We start from the raw sequence: 24,282 nt of genomic DNA, 5'->3' as shown, positions 1-24,282 counted from the left end.
TTCTCATCATATTTCAACTTAGTTTTTTGGCAGTAGCTCAGATTGTCAGCACATTTTATTTGGCTGTTGGCGCTGGCTTTGTATTGTAGGTCTGACAGTAATCCAGGATGTCAGTTTGTGTTCCTGGTGTCTGTGTTTAGAGACTGCTGGGAGGGACAGGGATTTCAGACAAAGAAAGAAGATGAAGGGGGATACCAAAGGGGTTCAGCCCTTGAGGAAGGACCTACTTTTACAACTCGGTGAAAGACTGTGTGTACGTATGTGTGTTTCTGTGTGTGTGTGTGTGTGTTAATCTGCATGGACGGCCCCAGAAAGCCCTCTGTGTCACTTTCATCCACATCAAAAGGAGGAAGGATACTTATGTGACGAGTTACAGAAAAGGCAGACTTCCCTCGCCTTACCCTTTCCCTCTCCATGTGTCAGGGCTAACCAAGATGAGTGTGATACTGTTGTGCATAATTAAGTCAACACTGTCGCAGTAGATAAAGGGAGACCCAGTGAAGCCACTAATGTAACATTAAATGTTGATGACCCTTAAAATGAGTAAGAGGCGCCCAGCTGTCGCCAGTCATCCTTGGCACCATCAACTGGCTCTAAACTAGTGCGCTGGTTCTGGTTGTTGGTGATGTGTGATTTCCATAGAGAGTGGTGCCAAGCCACGGGGTGATTTTCAGGCCACGCATATCAGAGAAGTTTTTCCACCATTTGCCTTCTTTAATTATTTTCTATATATAGTCATAATATATTATGACTGTTTTTAAGCAATTCATGGCCAAAAGGATATTTGCAAGCTCTGGCTGTAACAAAAAAAGAAATGTCAAGTCAGATTGTTTCTTTCAACAGCTCTGAATATCTTTTGGAGGATTTATGAGAGAAAAAAAAGACCGGTGTGAGGTCTTGTAAGGTCAGCGCAGGCTTTGATCTATCTTTCATTTATTTTTTTTCGTAGAACTGTTTCTTTTTTTTTTTGCAGATTCAATAGAACTAGTTTTTGTTTCATCTCCTGATATTGCCTGGAGACACATAGCAGAGTTCAGTGTCCCGACCAGGGGTGGTCTTTGTCTGCACTTCACACACATAGTCATCAATTTCCCCAGTGATTAATATCAGATCTTGCACAGGTGTATTTTCAATTCAAATGTCAGCTCAGGGATAAAAGCCTCTGCTGCTATGTTCTGTGCAGTATATCTATATATTTTAGCAAAAAAGGTTTATCTGAAGTTCATCAATGACTGGAATAATGACAGCAGATAGACCAAGGCCTTGAAATGACCGATTATCCGTTAAAATTGTTGGATATTGCAATAACTTTGCATCAGAATTTTTTAAAAATGTCTTTTTTTCTACTTTTTTGCTTTTGGAATTATACTGTCTTCATTATCCCTTGTTAAGAGACAGCAGAAAGGAGAATAGACTGATTAAACAACTACAGGGACTAATCTGTCTCTTTATACTAAGAGCTCTGGCTGTACTTTGGCCCTTGGGGTCTGCAATTGTCAGATTTGGTTAGATTTTTTTGTTGGTGCCTAAGAAAGCCTGAGTTTCAGCCTCTGTCAAGTGCACAGATTACCTCCAGAGCAGCTCCACTAACATCGAACACCACCAGCAAATGAATCAGCATCAGCGCTAAAAGTCTCTTGTGGCTCATCAGAAAACTGTGCAAACCACACAGCACCAAGAGAAACTACCGATGGAACATGAGCGGCACACCAACGCAGGCTTAATCCAGATTTATTTTTGGCTCTCAGACTTCCAGTCAATCACTGTTGTTCCATCCAGAGAAGAGAATGGATTTCGTCTGCACCTGGCATGCACAGACCCATTCTAAATTGCCTTGCAGACAATTTCTAATTGCTTGCTGTTAATATTTGTGAGCATCCACTGCCAGCCTTAATTAGAGTGATATTCCTATGAGTACACATGGAAGGTTTATGCAGTGTAATCTCGCAGGCCTTCCCAGTTTAGAACGTCGTTATTTTAGAATTTTTTGTCGACACTCAGACTTAGTGAATCCCATATTAATCCCAGTCATACGCTTGTATCCTGGAGTTCATTGAGCCTCTCTGAATTTTGACAAAGCAGCTTACTGTAATTCCATGAAGTTGACAGTTGCTGGCTATTGCATCATCATCTAAGGCTGTCAGTATTTCAATCCTCCCTGAGTGGCCGAGCTAAAGACACAGTCGTGTACTGTGCATGTGTTTGTGTGTATAATTTATGTTTTGTCTGGGGATGGTGACCCTGGAAATTGTTAGGAAGGTGGAAAATGTATTTCATATTTTGTAGTTCATGTAGAGTGTGTAAATCTGTATTTTTGGGATTAGATTGTGAATAAGTATGTATAAAGTATTCATGAGCAACTTTTTGGAGTAATATGTCTTGGTTGGACTAGTCAACTTGTCAGGTCACTTTAAAAATATATCACATTTAGCACAAAAAATGTTTGAATTCAATCAAGAAAAACAGATGTAACTTTTAGAAATATAAAACGTGTTTTGAAGACAGAGACTGCCGCCTCGCTATGAATAGTTATAATGCAGGAAGCTTCACAATCTGAGCTAAATCCTTCTTCTTTTTCCTTATCTTGTCTATTGGTGTCCATAGAATTTTTTATCTCTTAAAATGCTCAGTGCCGTATGCTGGTGGGTTTCCCATTATCTTTATGTAATGAAAATGTACCATATGTAACATTAAATGGAAGTGATTATTTATAATATCTACATCAGGCGTTGGTCAGTTTGTGCCACCTCATGTGACCCGATACGTGTTCTTCCTGTGCTGTTTCTGAAGCATGAATAAATCAAATTGTGCAGGATTATATGGTAGATAACACATGAATCTTACTGAATCATAGTAGTCTGTTTCATATCTGCAATTTCTATCAAGATGGGTTCTTTGTTGAATTAATCATTTGTTCTGGCAGCCCAGAACCACACACATTTACTTATCTACACTATTCTTCCTATGCTCTTCTGATACTATCCTGATATTAGACATACACATAACATCATACAACAATAGAAACAACAGAGTTTATGATGTATAACAGTTGTGGTTTCACCTGTCTGCTCTACAAACCGCTTCTTATACTTCAATGCTGTGATTGAACTCAACCTCTGAATGTTTCACCTCTGTTTTTTCCCCCAACAGATCCCGTCCCAGGTAGGGTGTTTTTTTGTTGTCTCAACAAACTGACATTGCTTCACTCTTGTTTTTGTACCATTCACAAAAAGCCCACAAAGCTAGTGACCTTCTTGCAAATAGATGCATGACATTATAATCAAACACCAAATCATGAAATGCAGATGAAAGGTTGAAGACATCAAATAAATTCAACATTATGAAAGAAGTAATCTGATTGAGGCAAATATCAGGTTTAGTTTGTTTGTTAATAGGTAGTTAAAATTTTACATGGAGATATAAAAATAATTTGCATGAATGGAGGATTGAAATTTGATTGTGAGAGTTGGAAGCAAATATTCACACCCATCAGTTTTTAAACTCTCTGTAAAATCTGACTTTTAAAGGGTTGTTTCACCCAGATAAAACAAATACAGACAAAAACATATTTTCTCACCTACCTGCAGTGGTATCTAGCCCCTATCTGCAAATGGTCTTGGTTTTATGCATCCAGGTTTTGAGATATAATCTCTGAGACTTCCGCCTCCACCCAAAAACAACAAATGAGTGATATTTTGTGTGATGCTCACATAATAATCGATGTCCCTGTTATGCTAGATAATCTGAAACACACAATCAACAACTTTCTTTAGTTAGTTAGAAACAGTGAGGTCTGTGGAGTAATGAGGGACATTGTCTCTGGAAAAACACATGCTGTTGAAACATTTTTTAAAACATTTTTCAGCGCACCACAAACGAAATTAATTTAACTCCATTACTTTTCAATAGCAGAAATCTCTCAACATTAGCACATAAAACTGAAACTGCATGGATACCACTTTAGGTAAATGACAAAAATGTTTTTCGTCATTTGGGCAAACTGCCTCTTTTAGTGTCAAACTACCCCTATTTTTATTTATTTATTTTTTTTTGTTCTATTTTTTTGTTTTTTGCCTCAATATAATTTCATAGTGAGGAAACATGTTTCTCACATTTCAAAACACACCTCAGGGTTATTTGCACTCAACCTATTGTATTCCTCTTACAAAGTTTCATAAGGCTAGTCTTGAAACTTCTTCAAAGGCCATTTTCTGAAACGCCTCATCACTACCTGAGGTTTGCCATCCAATGAGGTGGCTCTTTAGTGTCCTTTCAGAGGTGACCTGGCAGTGACAGCTTTATTAATTATAGTTTCTTGAGGGCTATGGCCTATTTGTAAATCCACCTCCACCTGCCCTTGTCTCCCTTCCCACTGAGTTAGACATACCCTGGCCTGCTTTGTCTGCAGAGAGCTGGGTGCTGGGTGCTGCTGATAGCTGAGGTGAGGGTGGTGAGGTGAGGTGGAGGAATCATGTCGACAGCCTCCGCTGTGGCTCGTTCCACCCCTCTGAGTTTCATTTCTCCCCCCATTCATTTTTCATTTAAGAAGGTGACACAATATGCTCTCAGCCCAAGGGGCCAAAACGCACCATCGATTTCCCCTCATATTGTGAAGCTCTGATGCTTCACTCAGCCCGAGCCGTTACCGAGCTCGTAGGTTAGATCGGAGCACACCGGGACGAACTGATAAACACACTGTATGCCTGTAAACACGATGGCTGACTCTCCTCGCTTGTCTGTAGACATTTAAGGGGAAGCTGAATGCCAAGATGTAAACAGCCAGCAAAGATGTGATCGAAATGTCAAAAGCTATTTAATGAGAAAAGGCACCATTCATGTTATGAACTTAAAAAAAGAGGACTGGTAAATAATTAGGGCTGAGAGTTTTTGTTGTTTTTTTAATGAAAGAACGCCGTGTTGAGTTATAAGCAACAAGGAGCACGGGGGCAGACTCACAGACATTCTTAGGAGCAAAAGTTCACACCACTGAATGACATCTGAATGATTTTTTAATGCATGGCAGCAATCAGGACTGAACACGTTTTGGCACTTGGCCTTCATCAAGTTAGTGGGCACTGAAGAAAGCTCTAATGAAGGCTGAGTGCCTGAGCACGTTCATTTCTGACAAGCTGCTGAGCATCAAAAAGTGGTGAAACCTATTATTGTGAGTCAAAGCAGTTCTTTTGTTTCTAAACGGTCCCTGAAGATTTGTAGCATAATCACTTTATTTAATTAATGAAGTAAAATTATCTCATAATTCAATCTAGATTTTAGTCTTTTTTTTCCTCACATGAAGAAAATAATTTTAACATAGATTTTACAATATAGTTTTATCTGCTTTCAATTTTATTAGATAAGTAAGTGTAACATGAGATGAGAAAGATAACTATACGAGGGCTCGTATCTATCAAACTTACATTAAAGAATGCTCCAAAGAGCCAAGTGAAGGTTAAAAAAAATATTTGCTATAGGTGAAGAATGAGACACGCATGAAGCCTCTCTCTCCTAATTACAGCAAAGTGTAGGAGTAACCTTGAAGAGTAACTCTCATGTGAATCATATACATTGATCGCATGTACTCTCAGAGAAAGAATCAGCCGCAACCATCTAACCTGAATATACACCATTGTTTTTTTTCTTGTAGATTTTCTCAGTGATATGTTATTCAACAAAAGCATATATGATTTTAATTTAGTGAAGTAGTGCATTTTTAAAGTGAAATGTTCAGTATCTCCTGTAGCAATGGACATGAAATTTTCATCTAACACTTGGAATTGACAACAATCTAATATATTTATGACATATACATCTACAAATAAGGATAAATAATAGAAGAATAATAGAAAATTAACTAAAATGAAAACAAAAAGAGAAGCAAACTAACTGGAGCAGCCTGGTAGACAAGATCAGATAAAACAGATAATAAGGGGACTTGAAAACCAAAATGACAAGTGTAGATGATTGCAAACAAAATAAATGCTGCCTTATTCTGTAAACCACACTATTCTGAATTACACATATTGCTTCAGAGAACAACTTATTCATCATGAATTTAAATCCCAAAACATGTCTCATATGGTGCATGCTCACCTGTCTCAACCCTGCAGCCATTTAAGACCCCGAAGGCTACTCATTAAGAGGTCATAAGAGACCTTCCACAGTCTTGAATTTAGTATTTTTGAGTCAAAAGAAATTTGATGAATAGTCCAAAAATATATCTTAGCTTCTTGATAAATATAAGCCTAGAAAAGAAAAATAAGTTCAATTTCATCTGAAACTATAAATATCCCCTCTTTTCATGCAGTTTCTTCACTTTTTAAGAACATAATATTACTTTAAGACTATATAATGCAGAAGACTCAGTACAATGACTTGTCAAGATAGCTTTTTATTGCAGCATGGTCTTAACAAGGTGGCAGACATTCGCTCTTTGTGAGACGGATTCATCACACCAGCACAACATCAATGGGTTCATTAGCTTTGGGGGCTTCTATCTGTGCTACAGCTTGAATAATTTAGTCTTCTGTTTGCTTTCTTATCCTTGTCTGGCACTATTTTTTTGTGTTTACCGGCTTAATAATCACAACACAGCATGAATTAATCATGTTTCAGTTGGTTCCACACAAGTTCACATCATGGACAGCTTTTGGTTTAAATACAGCATTTGTTTTGCTTCAGAAATTAAAGTGCAACATGTTTTGTGTATTTGTGTGGTGTGCATGTTAAATAAAGGATAAGAACATGCATTTTGGTCCCGACAGGGACAATGACTCAGCATGACATTTGAAATGAGCAGAAGTTATTCTGATGGACTATGCACATACGGCATTATATTTAACAACACTGTGTAATTTCTACACTAATCAATTATAGCCTTAGTCCCTTTCCATCAGATCACTTCCCTCTGTTCAGAAAAACAACGTGAACCAGAAAACAATTCTTCTTAATTCTGACTCTGACAGTTATTTTCCTGAGTTGTTTTCTGTGGCACCAAATGGCTTCAACTCTTGACTCAGATTGACGGACATTTGCTCCACAATATGCCTTTTTGGATGGTTGTTATATTTTTCATTTCCTCTGCTTACAAAACATGAAACATATTTATCTCCTCATCTGCACACTGCAGGCTTGTTGCATTTTCATCGAAACAGTTCATTTCCAGCTCCACATGTCTTCAAATCCGTACTGCTGCACTGCTGCTGCAAGAGCATCAGTAGTTTCTCTGAGTTATTAAAGTCTCTCTCTCTCTGCCTCTCTCCCTCTGGTAGGACTTTGGAGATGATGGCTCGTTGTACATCACCAAGGTGACCACGACCCACATGGGCAACTATACCTGTCATGCCGATGGTTACGAGAAACTGTTTCAGACCCACACTCTCCAAGTGAATGGTAAGAGGCTGGCACATACGCGTAACCCACTTTTGTTTAAACGATTTAATCCTCAACTCTCATCTGCTGCACAGTACCAGGCGCTGTGATAGGTGCTTAACTATCACAGTCTATTCCCATCCTGAAAACTATCTTTCTTGAGTACAGTATTGGTGTATGTCTCATCTCAATCTATCAGACACTATGGCTAGCAGATTGGAGATTTAGACTCTCTTTGGCTCTTGTTGTAAAGATTTATTTGTAAAGACTGTTGTTTTGCTGGCAAAGTGATCATCATAGTCTCTTGTCATTCTTCAAAAGGATTTTTTCAAACCTCCTCGGACTGTAGAGAATCATTCAAGTGGTAATCCAAAACATTTTGGTAACATCTGTGGTTGTAAGCGATCCTTGCTGTTTTTTCTTTTTTTTTTTTTTCCTGCATTACACTTTTGGACAGAAATATGTTCAGAAACTGAATTTGAATCAATTAAATTTGAATTTGAATTGCTCAACTTGAATAATTGCATTGAAAAACTGAATCTGAATAGCATAATTTGAAGTTGAATTTATTGGTTTTGAACTGAACTCTATCATCTTGAAACCGAATGTAATATTATGAAATTGAATTCATTTGCTCTTTAACTGTATTTGATCCTCACTGAAAATTCAACTCTCTATATAGGCCTACTTCCACATTCAATGTAAATTCAGCTCACTGAGACACACATCCGGTCAGTGCGGAAGAGCAATCGAGTGCAGATTTGCAGAACTCTTTTTCATATACTGTAACGACTATTTTCTCTCAACGATATCAACAACCAATAAGAGCTAGAAATTTCGAGAGCCTGATGTGTTTTCTCTAATTTATGTAAGAACTGCAGTTTTATGTCTTGCCGTTTTGGAGAAAAATACTTTGTTTGAGTTTTGCGCCTGATCTGTTGCCATGGTAACATTTTGGCCTGAGTGAATTGTTTATGGATCAGTTAAGTTTTGAAATTGCGCAAAACTTCCCTTCAGTTCTCTGCACATTTCAGCATGTTTTCAGCATGTCAAAGCGTGACCAAAGCCTCAATTCACAGGTTTGTTTAAAGATATAATAAACAGTACATCACAGTTTCAGAGCAAATTAATTCAATTTCATAATATTACATTCAAATTTAAGTTAGGTGGCATTCATTTCCAAACTAATAAATTCAATTTCAAATTGTGTGATTCAAATTCAGTTTTTTAAAATTCAAATATAAATGATTCAAATTTAGTTTCTAGTGACATATATTTTTTGCCCATACACACTTATCATTTTCAGTCACAGTGTGTGCTGTGCTGTTTCTGTTTACTAAAGTGGGAGTTTCTGCATTGTTTTCTTTGTCTGATGGCTCAAGCTAAGTACCCACTTTGATTCTGTTTGCTCCAAATTAATCATAGTTGCTGGTAACAATACAAAACAGAAAAAAAAAATCAATGCAATGCAGAAAATCAACAATACAGACTAGAAAAGTGGAAATACACCTACTGGAAAATATTCTGAGTTATTAGTTTAAGTACATATAATACTCCTAGGACATAATGGGCCTTTCCAAAAGGGTTCCTCCACAGTCATACTTCAAAACAGTGTCTCTGAATAGTTATGGAGGACAATCCTTATTAGTTGAGGCACCGCAAATAAATGGGTAAGTTGTGTGAAGCAGTCGTCACCTACTGCGCAAAATAGCACATGATGTGTCGTGCAGTTTCTTTTTATCTGCCCGTACATAAATGAATTGCATAGTAACATGATAGAAAATTTTGACAAGTAGCCAGATAGAAATTAATTTGGCCCCATCTTACTGCATGTGCATTTTTTATAATCCTACCATACTACAAATTGCAGCATCATGCTCACACATTGTTTATAGTATAGTAATTACGTAATATTAATTTATAACCCTTGTCTGTCCCATGCCATCACATCCCTTTTGGGTGCTGATAGCATCCCATTTTTAATTCAACTGATCAGGCCATTGTGACTGTACCTTAAGTCTGCATCGATACCGATTGAGTTGAAGAGTTTTACTTCTTCCTAATTGGTTTGGAATAACTTTCAGCATGATGAACCCACCGTGTGAATGCAAAACAGAGACAGTATGAAGAGGGCAAAGGTGTAGTGGTTGAGCTTGTGTGAATGAACTTATTTTCTCCCTTACTGGTCCTAATGAGCTGAATGTGAATAAAACACAATGTGTCAACGTAGAAAGCTCAACATCTTCATTACATTTGACAGACAGTTACTTCATTATCATGTTTCTAAGAAAAGATTACTCTGAGGTTAATTGCAATGCTATATAGTACTTATTGTGCCCAAAGCCTGCTGGTCTTATTATACCACATATTCTGTTTATGAAAACAGAGTGAAGCTTGTGAGACTGGTGACTCTTGGTCGTAATGTTACTGAAACTTCCAGATGACCTTTTTACTGCAGACTATGAATTTCACATTCTTAGTCTGGGTTAAGTCTCCATGGACCTGCTATAACCCTGTCATGGCTACTGAGATCTTCTATAACTCAATTAAGAAACAGCTGAAAAAGGGGGTAATTCTGAGAAACTTGATTCAGGACGCTGTCCATCACTCTGCAGCCACAAGAGATATGTATACAGTATTTTGAGTTTTATTCAGAGGAACAGATGAAATTTAGGCTGGAATTACTTTTGGGGGAACGTTTTCATTTCCCTGTGAAGCAGTCAGAGAGCAGAGATGTCTCTGTTTTGTCAGCGACAGTATGTGCGTGTGTGTATGTGGAAGAGTTTGGCCTTGATCCCCTCTTTCTGCACACAGACAGACTTTCCATGGTTTTTACACATGCATTTTATGTATTGCTTTTACTGACAGTCAGTCAGTATCTACAAGATCTTCATTTTGTTGTGATTATTTATCTTCACTATGTTGTCTCTGCTCTGTTTTTCATCTATAGCCTGCGCTTTGTTGCAGTGACCCTACTTCACCCACAGGAATCAATAAAGTTGCATCTAATTTGTACTGTGGCTGCAAAGTTTGTCCACTCTCCCAGCCACTTTAGCAGAAAATAAATAGTTGTTTGGGGTAAATTAATGAAAGTCTTGGTTGAATTGTCAAATACACAAACCAACTCTGCTGCTGGAAAAATAAATTTAATTTTCCACCCTGAAAAGCTGCATTCAATTTGAAAACATAATTTAAAATCTAAGTATTTCTGATGGGTAAAATAGAAAAATATGAGTCGTAATATTGTGCTTACTTCAGCCTGGTGGCACTGTTTTTCAAAAGGTAACTTCAAATGGTTTGCAGTTATTAGTGATACATAACACATACATCATAGACTCACTATACATGCACAGTTCTTTGTCATTGTCATTTCATTACTGCTCTTTGACTATACTGTATCTGAGAATAATTTGATTAAGCCTCCCTGAGAGTGGCCACCACATTATGAGGTTATTATTGATCCTGGAAGGAGCTATTTGGGGCGATATACCCATGGGGTCTTGTTGGAATCAACCTGAAGAAGTAACGCAGGACCACTGCCACACAGACCCACCACCTGCAAGGTTAGGTGTAGGTGACGGCCTTGGTGTACTGATCTCTGGTAGCAAAACTGGCTCTTGTGGCCTTGAATGTCATGTCTGTAGAGGGAAAGGGAACCGAGCTAGAGGTGGAGCTAAATTGGGCTCACGTTGATGCACAGCAGCAGTTCTGGGACCAGAATCCTTGATCAGGGGTGGACATTCAGCTCACAAGGCTGAATACTGCTGTGTTGGAGTTTTTCTCTGGAGAGATCAAGAGGATTGCTTACATGTGACTGCATGTTGTGAGGACTAATGCACTAACTGTTGCTTTGCCAGGTCACATAATAGTAGTTTAGAGTAAATGGACTTGCAGAGTTGGGATGTCTGGTTGGGGTCGAAGAGACTGTGCCACTTTGGGATGTCATATAGTTTTAGTTTTAGTTAGGGGAGCTTGGGTGATGATGAAGAAACCAGGAAAGAAATAATCATGATCCAAACTTGAGTATTGTGTTGTTTTCTTTTTAGTGCAGACATGGTCTGTCTGTAATGAAAACCATCTTAAACATAGGGTCGTTCATACGTGTTCCTGGTACAGAGCGGCTTCAGCCAGTGCTCAATTAATCATAATCTGACCTGTGGCCATATGTGTTGGACACTCATTTGAAGACAAGAGTGGGGCTTTCAAGTGCTCAACACTTGGTGGAACATCAATCAAAACAGTTGTTGCTGCATTCAAACTGTTTACCAAGTTATATATATATGTATATAGACCTCCCCAATTCAGTACAAATGCAGAAATCAGAAATCCTACCGTGTCTAATATTTTGATATCTTGTACCACCCTATCACCCTTTAAAATTGATAGATACTTGAAAAAGTATTAATATAATCATAACTTCAGTTATTTAAACACTAAATTCTGTCACAGTGGCTCCCGTAGAAATAATGAATATTTCATAACATTGTGTACAATGCTGTTTCTTTTTCATTGCTCTCTATTTTGTTAGGCAACAGATCCTCCATGGCATAAATTTCCTTCATTTTAATTACATTAATGAATAATAAATCAAATAAAAACACACACACACAATAAAAGGAAGAAAAGCCAAACCCCATACACACAAAAGATGACACTCTTTTGAGGTAGAAAAGAAAGACCATACAAACAAGGAATAGCGGTAATCCCTGGAGATCCATTATGCTTGTTAATTTCTGTCCCAGATCTTTTTCGCTCCAGCAGTTTTACTTTATTTACTTCTGTTTAACCTTGAAAAGTACTTTTTCACCATCTAAGCTGTGTACATGTAATGCATTGGATTCAGGCCCTGGACAAAACTGTTGTCTGTGCTGTTAGTCTCACATCTCCACAGGAGGCATGTAGCTCAGGTGAGAGAGAAATCATATCTGAGAGAGGAAACTTGTGTGTGTGCATATTTGTCATGATTTGTGTATGAGTGAGGGTTTTTGCACATGTGATAAAGAGGGCACAGGATCATGAGTGTGAGTGTGTGTGTTGTTCACAGGTACCTGGTCAGTTCTCACAACTGAAGAGTTGTGACCGCAATGTTTTTTAGCAACAGCCACAAGCTCGATTTGATTGAAGAGTTGTAACAAGTCTGCCAGGCTTAGTTGGAAATCTCCCAGTAGTGTGACGGCGAAATGGTCTCTTGCCATGGTGTTTGTATGTTTCTGTGTTCTTGTGTGTATGTGCGTGTCTGCACGCTTGCTCATCTTCTAGAGCACCATGACCGACGGGAGCCTCGCTGAGTGATTGACGACTGGCTGGGGAGCTTTATGATGGAGCTGTCAGCCCTGCTGTGTCGCATTCTCCTGGCAGTGGCTCTCCTGACACTCTCAGAAACACATCAGAATGCAACTACTCTCACATCTTGTCTGAATCCAGTTTTGAGTTGAAAAATCCCACCGACCCGCTTGCTCCTTTCATTTTCACTACGGTTCACGCAAAGGAAATGGTGATTTGCATGCAGGAATTGAGTTTACAAATGCACACTGGTGGAGTATGTAAGTTAGGTATTGTAAAATGGCGGAGTACACACTTCTTCCTTTTAGTCAGGAAATGGAGAGCTTCATGGTTCCTTTGTGCCTTTTTATAAGGCATTTGGGGATCTGGAGAAAGATGCAGAATTAATGAGAGAGAAGACAGAACATTTATTGATATCACCAAGCAAAATAGTTGATCCTACCAAAGGTTTTTGACTTTCTTTCTCATTGAGAGTTGCTCAAAATATAGGCATATTTGAAGGTTGAAGCTTTCTGTAAAATCATCATTCACACCTGGTAGAGGCGTAAGGAAAACGACAGCTGATAAATACCAGGTGTCCAAGCTCTGTTGCTCAGTTGATGAGATCACAGGTCTAAATAGTTCATAAGATTGACACATTTCAACCCCCAGTGCTCTCAACATCAAATAAACAACTTCAGTTCCTCAGAAGCTGTTAAAGTACTGTTCAAGGAGAGTTTATATGCTTCTTTAAGAACTAGAAATTTACAGTATTGACTGATATTTATTATTATTACCGTCATTATTTTTGTTTTCTGTCGGTAGATGAATGCTTTATTAGACCCATTGGAGTGTTCTCCAACCTTGCTCCATGTCGAATTTCAATTCATCAGGAAGTTTATGAAAGTTATACATTTGAACTTGTTACGTGGTTTAAAAGAAACTTTTTTATACTAAGTTGAGAGCATTAGGGTTGGATATGTGGTGAGGTTTAATCCTACAGTTTAAGATGTTGACATCATCAGCCTAATTTATGCAACTGAGCTATCAAACGGTGCATTTATTAGCTCTTGTTTCCTGATACCTCTGCCAGCTCCTGATGATTATTTTAAAGTAAAACTGAAAGCTTGAAATTGAAAATACACCTGTGTTTTTTGAAGTAGCTCTACACGTATATGTTCTAAATATCAGTGAATCTCCTGGTTTCACATATGTATATCATCGTATCAATATCAATAATTTTAGATATAATGTATTATACAGTATGTATGTGTATTTATAATTGTATTTATTTTAGTTTAATGGTTTACTGCATTAATTTTATTCATGTAAAAACCACTTACTGTGTAGTTAATTGCTGTCAGTAGCAAACAGTGCTTATCCTAAACTAACAACAATTATCCCAATTCTCCTGATAATATCAGCTGAATTTGTAAATAAAGTATAATAATAATATAATAAATATAATAATATAATAAAGTATATCTTTCATTTTTTTAATGCAACATTTTAATTTGCACTCATTCAAAGCCCACCCAGCCTTCCCCTTTTTTCAAACTGTCTGCTGATTAAATAGATTTTCACCATTGGCTTGCCACATTTTCATCCTTTCATGCTACTTTAGGATGAAATTAAATAATTTATGACACTTTATTGACCTCTATCAGTGACCAGTTAGAATTGCAGTGAGCATTAATAGATGTCCACAGCAGTGCAGGATGTACTTTCTCTGCCACATTCACAGTCAAAAGAACTCACTGACATGAGATTTTTCTCAAATAATGGGCCTTTAACCAAGGAATGACCTTTATTGAGCTCTATTGGAAACCAGTGGGAACTGCAGCAACATTGATAAAACATGGCTCCTACTAAACAAATGTCTGACACAGCTCCCCCAACCCTCCGATCCCCTTGAGTAACAGCGGTGGCCTGTAACTGATAGACAGCAGTCACATTTTAACAACAGCGGTAGGTATGCTAGATATTCAGAGCGGATTACCTGACAGAAAATATATAAGAGATAATACAATACAAATTGTGCTTTTTCATTAGCTTTTCTGGCTTAAGACTGAGGTGAGAAGTGATGTGCTCTGTTTTTAAACAGTAGTTATGGAAGGCTGAATTCTGTAAGTTCACATTTTTTCGCTTTAAAAATACAATCTTGTCATTTCAAAATCCATTTGAACGCTAATCTATTTACAATCACAACAAAGTCAAGGTTTCAGAGGTCACAAATGGCCTGAATGACGGGGTAGAAGGGGAATATATTGTTTTGTTTTGCCCTAATCAAACAGTAGCAATGACTGATCCATTGACACAAAAGCTGAGGTTGCTAGGAGCAGTGGACAATGGTCAAATAAATATGTTGTCTTAAGAGTTTTTATTTCTGTAAGTTGACTTATAACAAACTTTACAGCTGCATCCATCTTGTTCATGCTTTTTGCCATTTTTCTACCCCTATTTTTCATGGACCTCGCTCGGTAGCTAACTAAGAAAATGATGTCCCCATATAGTCCCTCCCTCCCTTTTTCTCTACTCTGTCATGTTTCTCTAACTGTTGGAAACGGCCACCAATAGGCAAAACCACAGACCTCTTTGAATTGTTGAATAGCTCCAAAAATTAGGTGATGATTCAGAAGTCTGGATGCAAAAGCTACGCAACACCCACATTTGTCATTTTGTGCTATACGATCCCCAAATCCAAACTTTCAGATATAATGCATCTTTTGAAAAATCCATGCAGGTACCCCTCTGCTCACTCAGTATTTTCATAAAAAAATATTTTATCAATGTTTTTATGTTTACTAACATAGTTATATAATTATTCTGTGCTGAACTAGGGTGAATACCTGCACTTGGAGGGTTGTGGAAACTAGGCTGGGTTATTAAAGTTTTGGCAGGGAGCGGGCCCCTCCCATCACAGATGTTAGGTTGAATTAGATCCATGGAGCCTACAGAGGGCTTAACTGCAACTTCTGCTGAGCCTGAGCCAACCTCTAAACCCATTCTCATCACTGATTAGGGTTGCTCTGTAATTACACCCCTAAACGCTGCACCTACACTTTTACTGTAACCTATGTGACTCCTGTGGTGGTGTTACCAGCTCTGATAGGATCATAGACCGAGATCTTTAGCAGAAAATACCAACCAGTTCCATCTTCTCAAATCACACAAGCAATTTACTCAAACGGGTGTATAAGATGAGATGTGAGCTGTATTTCATGCTACACATTTTCTCTCTCTAGCCTCAAAAGATATTTCTATACGCTGCATTGGCCCACAAAAAAGACCACCCTGATCATAAGAAGTCTCTTCCAATCCCCTTTGTAGCACCTGTTTCTGGATACATGAATGTAGGAAGATAAAGCATATTTAGAATAATTGAAATCACATACAATGTATAAGTAAAGTCAATTAATAAAAATAAAATAAACACATTTGTAAATTTATTATTAAACCTGACATATTGTGCACTACATATTGTACATTTCTAATTTTATTTTACCGTTTCAAACAGGATCAATATAAACTGATGGATTAGTGTATTAAACCATTACCAAACCTTTGGGAAGCAGCTATTAGAGTAACATCCTGATAATGTTTTCTCTCACATGATTCATCTATATTCTCCACTACAGAGTAAAACTTTTAAATACAAACTGACATATATGTCCTTGAACATAAGACGACCCCACTTTTTTCATTTGTAGTTTCTGGAAAAACATCCTCTTAGATTTGGGCCGAGACTACCAAGTATAGAGCAGTGACTGTACTGTGTGTGGGTACTGAGGCTTTTGCTCAAGTGAAGTGTCTGTCCCTGACAAACCAACCTGAATTTGACGATTACTGACTGCTGTGGCAGCAATACTGTTTTTCTAAAATAGAGAGGCTTGTGGTTGCATCCTTAGTTTTAATTCCAACACACTAATTAACACAACTTTGTGAGATTGCCTGAGAAGTTTTATTACTGAAGTGTGCAAGGGAAGCTGGTCGATTCATACTGTAATTGCACTACGGCTGTTGATTAATAGGTTGTTGTGGTTGTAAGTCAGCAACGAAGGTACATGGCATGTGTGCAATGGCCCCACTGCCACACACATCCTGAGATTCAATATTATATCCCTACTTTGCAATATGTTCAATATGTAGATTGTCTATTTTATGCACTTACATGCTGTTCTTCATTAGAGTTTCATTTGAGTTTCATCTGATGTACAGTATGTAATGTCATCTTCATGTAATGCCTCTGCTCATAAAAAAATACAATGATAAAAATAATAATATATCTGAAATGCCAGGATAATTTGTTCCATACAGGGCATTTCTTACCTTCTCGTAACAGGCAGTCTAGTCTCTTGGTTTTGATCATACGTGGAATGTGACAAACTCTGTTCAACTCTCTGTCTACTATTCAGGTTTCTGATAGTCTACATAAGTGTAGATTTGTCTCTTCCACATTCAGCAAATCTGTCATTCAACTGAGTTACCTCAACAGTTCAAAATCAGTCTGGTTTTTAACTGCATGGATTTTGCACCACTTTGCTGGATGTATATACTGTGCAAAAGTTTTAGGCACTTTAGATTTTTTAGATTCTTATCCATAATGCAATACCATCATGGAGGTATCTGATCGGTCCCAAATTCATTCTACAGTATGACAACAACCCCAAAAATACAGCCAAAGATCTATCTTTAGTGATATGAAGTGCGAGGGGTCCCTCAACAGATTATATGGGCCCCACAGAGCCCTGATTTGGGATAACATGATGAGACAGAATATAATGAAACAGCCTAAATCCACAGAAGAACTGTGGCAAGTTCTCCAAGATGACCTTGAAAAACTGTGTGCTACTACTACAGCTACTTTGTAACATATGTTGAGGACTCACCTTTGAGCATGGCAGAGAACATATTAGAAATCTGGATAAGGTGCTTACATGCCACGGTATCTCGGCTTTTATCAGAGTGCTCCAACTAGTATCCTATTTCTTAAAACCGAGATAAGATTTCTCCAGCCAAGCTATAATGTTTATTCTACATGCACAAAACATGACCAGGATATTCCAAAAACCTCATCATAACTGGGATGTTAGCATGCAAATGAACACACACAGTGAAATGGAACAATAAACAGAACATGTAACAAAACTGAATCAAAATCGCTGTAGGAACTTCTTAATAATAGTGTGCTGAGTCACATTTTATGAAGGCAACAAAGTCTCTTTTTCTGTGAGAACACAAGATGTACAAATCATAAAATTTGCATGTTGCTCTAAAAGTATATTCCTACAGAAATATTTACAGCATTGATTTTATTTCAATGTGCATTCAGGCAGATTGATGGATAAATGCCACTTTGCATTGACGTATCCTATTCAAATGGTCTTTATTCACAGAGCAATTTCAACAAACAAGACTGTCACAAAGTGATTTGCTGTAAAAACATGAAAAAAAACATAAAGAGGAGGATAGGATAATAAAACCAGAGAAAGAACATGAGATGCACCTTCCAAGAAATGAGACCAGAGATTTTGTACGCTTGTATGAGCATGTGTGAGGACATAGACGTGAATAATAATCTTCACTCAGATGATTGTACAGAATAATTGTCTCCATGGGTTCTATTCAGTCAACCTTGTTACTGTTGAGGGGCACTGGTGTAACTGGAGTGTCTCTGTGACTGTGATTGGTAAAGTAACCTGGATGCCATAAGAGTCCTTGGTGGCCCACTGTGGATGGCGTTTTGGCAGTCAGGTTGACGTGAGCTCCAATGCCCGGGAGTGCCGTGGTTACCAGATGGCCGTGGCAGCAATCTTCAATCCTCCACTCACCTGGCTGAGTAAAGACTTCCTCTAACCCAGTGCCCACAGGAAATGGTCTCTACAGCACGTCTGCCTACTCTGTTTCTGCCAAGACTCTCGCTTCCATCCTGCGCTCATGTCTCTGAAGTCTGTTTCAGTAAAGAGGACACTGATTTGGGCCACAGAGGCTATGAGCGATTGCTCAAACAAGATGGCAGGATAGAGAGTTATGATGTCCATACATAGATAGATAGATCACTATGATAGCATATGTGCAAATGCAAGGTGATTAAACAGTGCAAGAATAATAATTACTGTAACTGATATAAAATACAAATTGGAGATAAATATGTGAACAAATATAAATAGAAATTGTGTGTAAGACTCATAGCCAGTAACCAACAGTCTAGCAGCAGGTGAGCATGGGTAGCAATGGAGAGGCAACATCACGCCTAATAGTCAATTTCGCCCCACCATTGCTGGGAGGAGTTGAACAGCCATATGGCCTGGGGGACAAAAGACTTCCTGTCTGTTGAGCAGGACTGAGACAGCAGTCTGTCACTGAACATACTCCTCTGCCCAGTGAATGTTCTATGCAGAGGGTGGTGTGCATTGTCCATGATGGACAAAAGTTTATTTAGGGTCCTTCTCTCTATAACTGACATAAGGGAATCCAGCTCTGCTCCAATCACAGAGCCAGCTCTCCTCACCTCCTCACTCCTTCTCACTTAAAACACTGCCAAGTTGACATCCTTATATGTGACAAGCTGTTGTGGAATGAATCATGCTGCTTTTTATGGTACCCCTGTAAACACTTCATTGTCACTGGCTGAGTTTCAGTCACCATCTCCGTAGGTCAGTCTCTTCACAGAGGTTACTATCCTTTTGAAAGGTTTTATCATTGTTATGCTTTTGACAGAAGGTGTCTTTCCTTTTAAGGATTATTCAAATTCATTCTTTTGATATTTTCCATGTTTTGTGGAGCAAGACTAACAAATTAGCCCCTGGGTGTAGAGCAAAACTGTGGCATATTCTCAGCCAATGCATAAATACATATTATTAATGTATTTGTGTGTGTTATTGATTTATGTTGATTTATGGTTCTTGGAAGTACAGTATGTAGGAGTGTTTTTGTTTGTTTTTGCTTCAGGGTAGGGTAAAGAAGTGAAACTCCAGCATGACAGTGGCACAATGTGAAGAAATGTGTAAAGTCAGCTTTTGGAACAGTTTGCCAAAGGGAGCGACATTTAGTCTGTGTCTTTTCTCTCTTAAAACGTTTTTGTTTTCTCTTCTTCTATCCTCTCATCTCCTTGCTGACAAAAGGTTACATAAAATCAATGACTACAAAGCCAAATCGATAACGTCCGAACAGAGGTTCTCTCCCTTATTTATCTATCTGATTTGTTTAGCTTCACAGAGCACGTTAACCTTATCTAAAAGCAATGCTGCAATATACTTGATCCTATTGATAGTGTATGCTAATGCCAGACCACAAGTTCACAGGACTTGGCCTCTTCTCTAAAACTTCTCGTTCAATAAGGTTGCCTCAGTCCTGCCTTCGGACTTTTAATGTCAGCAAGGACATTTTAACCCTGGTTTACAGGACACTAATTGAATCTACTAGTGTACTGCCCATTCAAAATGTATCTGTTCAGAATGGGCCAATTGATTATTATTTCTCGAGAACCGCATATGTATGTATCAACTGACAAACCTATCTATTAAAACAATAATGAATGAATGAATTAAACAGTTTAAATCCAAACAGAAACTTCACCACTGAGACTAAACAGAGCTTGAACCGTATCGGTTTATGGCCTTCCACTGGTTGATTCTGCTGCCAATCAAAACGTTTCTGCGCTCCTATTGGCTAGTTTTACTGCCTCCACCTCTGGTTTTTTCTCCTATGTATGCTCGTTCTTCTCTCTTGGACAGTTTAACTGAGCAGGGTGTGTACCTTTGTCTCGCTCATCAAGTCAGAGCCCAGAAACCCCGCCCCGCTATGATGTGACGGTGTTTAATCAAACAGCCCCCACTGCTCTCAGACACGGAGCTGAGCAGCTCACTGTTCACTTGTTTGTTCAAAGATTATTAATATATAATGTGTCATGTGTCCAAATTGCTTTTGACACTGCATGTTCTTGGGTCCCCAGGAATACACCTGCCGAGTGTGAAGTTGATCGGGTGAACAGTTCTCGAGATATGCAAACATACATACATACATACAGACAGACAGATAGACAGATAGACAGATAGACAGAGATTCTTTGCTTTTTAGTTAGATGAACTGCAGTGCCTGTTCAAAACATGTCTAAGACATCCTGCAGTAAGTCTTGAACGTACATGTTTCATTCACAGTCAACGTACACAGTTCAATAGTACAGCTTAAGTCTCTTAAACTTTTTCAGGTCATTATCACTTTGGATGTAATCGCACCACAATGTGGGTTGCAATGGTAGAGTCAAGCTGTACATATTTCCGCTCAGTTTTCAAGATATGCAAATGACCAACATACAGACAGACAGACAGACAGTGAGACCGATATTCCTTGCTTCATATAGAGATATAGTTACCGTCAACATTTCATCCTCGTGCAACGCCCTCACCACCAAACACAAAACAGAACTCTCCCACATAACTAATCAGGCCGGCAAAATAATTGGTTCACCCCAAACTCCCCTATCTGAGCTGTACACCCGGTTAGTGATCAGGAAAACCACTCTGATCAATCAGGATCCCTCTCATCCCCCAAAAATACTACCTGTTTAACACTGTTCTTGTCAGTTGTAGTTTGAGTCCTATTCTCTCTCTCTCTGTGTGTGTGTGTGTGTGTGTGTGTGTGTGTGTGTGTGTGTGTGTGTAAATGTGTTTTTAAATGTGCATTATTTTTTTTGTTGATGAGCCTTGTAAAAAAAAGAATTTTGGTTGCTTTGTGAGATACAATAAAGTTATCTTATCAAGTGGTATTTATGTAAACAACAGTGGTCTGCTTTTATTCAGTTCTCCATCTCAACAGTCTCCTCCTCTTTTTCACCATGTTCCAGTCCCTCCTGTTATCCGAGTGTACCCAGAGAGCCAAGCGAGGGAGCCAGGCGTCACTGCCAGCCTGCGCTGCCATGCTGAGGGAATCCCCAGCCCCCAGCTGGCCTGGCTGAAGAACGGCATGGACATCACAACCAAGCTGTCCAAACAGCTCACCCTTCAAGGTAAAAAAGAGTCAGAGTTTACTGTTCATTGCATGTACACTTGTACATTTTTCCTCCAATAGTACTACCGCTATTACTATTTTTTACAACTGTCCTATCTCACATAGGCCCCGCCCTCTACTGGACTCTATGGGTAATACTCTCCTCCAATCACACACACACAATCACCCACTGAAATTTGCTGTACGTAGCCGGGCCTACTGATTCTGTGTGTCCCACACAGTATAAAAGGCAGCTCCTCACTGCAGTTCACATCCTCTTCTCTTCAATGACGACTGAAGAGACATTTTTCCTGGACATCTTCTCCCAGACATTTGGCAGTGTGTCAAAGTGCCTGAAGGGAGCCACTAGTAGCAAGACCCCCCCCCCCCCAGCAGAACAGGATGACACCAACAGCCAGATTAATAACCTGATTCTGGGTGTTACTGGCACAGTGGGCTCATGTTATGTGGGGTCGGGACCCACCACTCTACAGAGAAGAACTCCTGGGAGCTCCCATAGTTCCAGACAGGCTTTTCAGGTACATTTCATCTTTTGCTCAGTGCTTCAAGAAGCTGAAAGAGGAGAAGGTGCAGCTTAGCTATCATCTGCCACTCACACCTTCTTCTAGCAAAAGAGGAGATGAGGTGTATTGCTGCAATGCCACAGCAAAGAGGAGAGTGTGCAGGCAGGGCAGAGCACCATCAGCCCCTGGTGCTTCAGCCACCTCCCAGACCACCTTGCCTGAGACACTGCAGCACCGACCCCCCACAATGGTGGGCCTATGCTGGAGTGAAGAGCGCTGACAGACCCCCCACAGAAGCTAGTATATGCATGAGGAAAGTCAGTGGTGCTGAAATGACTGTCAGCGGAAGGGAGAGTCATATCGGCAAGGGCTATGTTCAACAGCCCCCCCGCCCCCCCTCCCACCACTATTCATGTTCATGTTCGCTGTGTGTGCAATTTGTTGAAAATGTTTTAATAGTCTGCCTCTCTTCCCTCTGTCAGAGAAGCAGACGGCAGGTGGCCTCATTCAGCTGCAGGCTGTGCTACCCAAAAAAAGATCAAGGTTGAGCTCATCCATGAGTGCTATTTTAGGCACGATGTGGTGAAAAAGAAACGCATCCGGCTGAGGAGATCCAGGACCTCTTACTGAAACAGGCTGTCTGGATCGTTCCCACTCATGACAGACAGAGGGGGTTTTACTCCGTGTACTTCCTGGTTCCCAAGAAGACAGGAGGTTTCAGACCCATTTTGGCACCAAAACACAGGAAGTTCTTGCATTTCACCTTCCAGGGGATAGCCTACAAGTACAAGCAGTTTTGACTGTCATGCAGGTATTGGGGCTCGTGGCGGCAGGCCATCCAGTTGTTCCAATGGGGCTCCTGTTACATCGCCTGTAACAGTGGTTCACCAGCCTGCACTTGGATCCCAAGAGGCTCAAGCACTGCTGGGTGAACATTCCCAATTGCATCAGTGCAAGAGGACCTGCATTATTGGGGGCCCTTGGGGGTGGACAGGTTTGCACATGCTCGATGGCCAAGGAGGCTGCTTTATGCCTTTCCTCCTCTTTCCCCTCCTTGTCTCAATGGGAACTGCCCTTGGTGCTCGAGGCCTTAGTTAGTGATCCCTCTGAGCCTCTGGTGTGCTCCTCTCTGAAGGCGTTGTCATTCAAGACAGCTTTGCTGCTTGCGCTGATCTCGGCTAAGAGAGTGAGTGAATGGTGTGCCCTGTTGTCTGCTTTGTGGTGACCACAGTTGTGCTTCTCTCAAACCAAACCCCTCCTTTGTTTCTAAGAACATAAGGAGTTCATTTAGGTTGAGAACTATTCAGCTAGATGCATTTTGTCCTCCATCCTATGGGGATGCCAGGGAGCCAAAATGGCACGTCTTATGCCCAGAATGTGCAATTCTGCAATTATGTTGAACACATGCCCCCTTCCAGTGCACTGAACAGCTGTTCGTGTGCTATGGAGATAGAGTAGCTGGTAAAGCCCTATCCAAGAAGCTCCTAGCTTGTTGGCTGTGTGAGTGCATCTCCCTAGCCTACAGGCAGGCAGCACCCCCCACTCTGGTCCAAGAATATTCCACACAGGGAATGGGGTGTGCAGGGTGTTTGGTGTATGACCTATGACCCCTGCCAGGTTAGGCCATATTTTCACCCACCTCATGTCCATGTTAACTGGTCTGGGTTGGGCCCCCTACTTTGGCGACTAACTTATAGCTGATCAGGCTCAATGAAGCAGTCCAATGACATGTTGCAGCAGGGCGAACATTCATCAGGCTTCATCTATTGTACCCATACAGTCCAGTAGAGGGTGGAAACTGTGTGAGATAGAACTAAGGTTACGATATTGTTACCCTAGTTCTGTAAGCACAGGCAAATCCCCTCTACCTATGGACCCTGCCACTGAAGTGGATGGGAACTGCAGCAAGGTGCTGCGTTTCATACTGCGTGTGACACATGGAATCAGTAGATGCTTTCTGATTGGCTGTCTATGTACATGCAAATTTCAGAGGGCGATTGTGCGCGTGTGATTGGAGGAGAGTATTACCCATAGAATCCAGTAGATGGCTACACCTGTGTTTTTAGAACTTACAATGTCATAACCTTCATTCTTTCTATCACATTTACAGCTACAACTGCTCTTACTACAATTGCTGCTA

At 39.7% G+C, this 24,282-nt stretch overlaps 1 protein-coding gene across 1 annotated transcript in view; it reads left to right on the top strand.

The window, feature by feature from the left end:
* The window catches only part of fstl5 (follistatin-like 5), a 178,020-nt gene that overhangs the window by 114,751 nt on the left and 38,987 nt on the right, over nt 1-24,282 (top strand). The window contains exons 8-9 of the mRNA XM_067599913.1: nt 7,269-7,389; nt 21,476-21,637. Coding sequence (XP_067456014.1) covers nt 7,269-7,389; nt 21,476-21,637 — 283 coding nt within the window. The remainder of the gene's footprint in view (nt 1-7,268; nt 7,390-21,475; nt 21,638-24,282) is intronic.

This window comes from Thunnus thynnus, chromosome 9 (assembly GCF_963924715.1).
Source record: "Thunnus thynnus chromosome 9, fThuThy2.1, whole genome shotgun sequence".
NCBI lineage: Eukaryota > Metazoa > Chordata > Actinopteri > Scombriformes > Scombridae > Thunnus > Thunnus thynnus.
The sequence above is the reverse complement of the archived record's forward strand: the minus strand, read 5'-3'. Positions and strand labels throughout refer to the sequence as shown.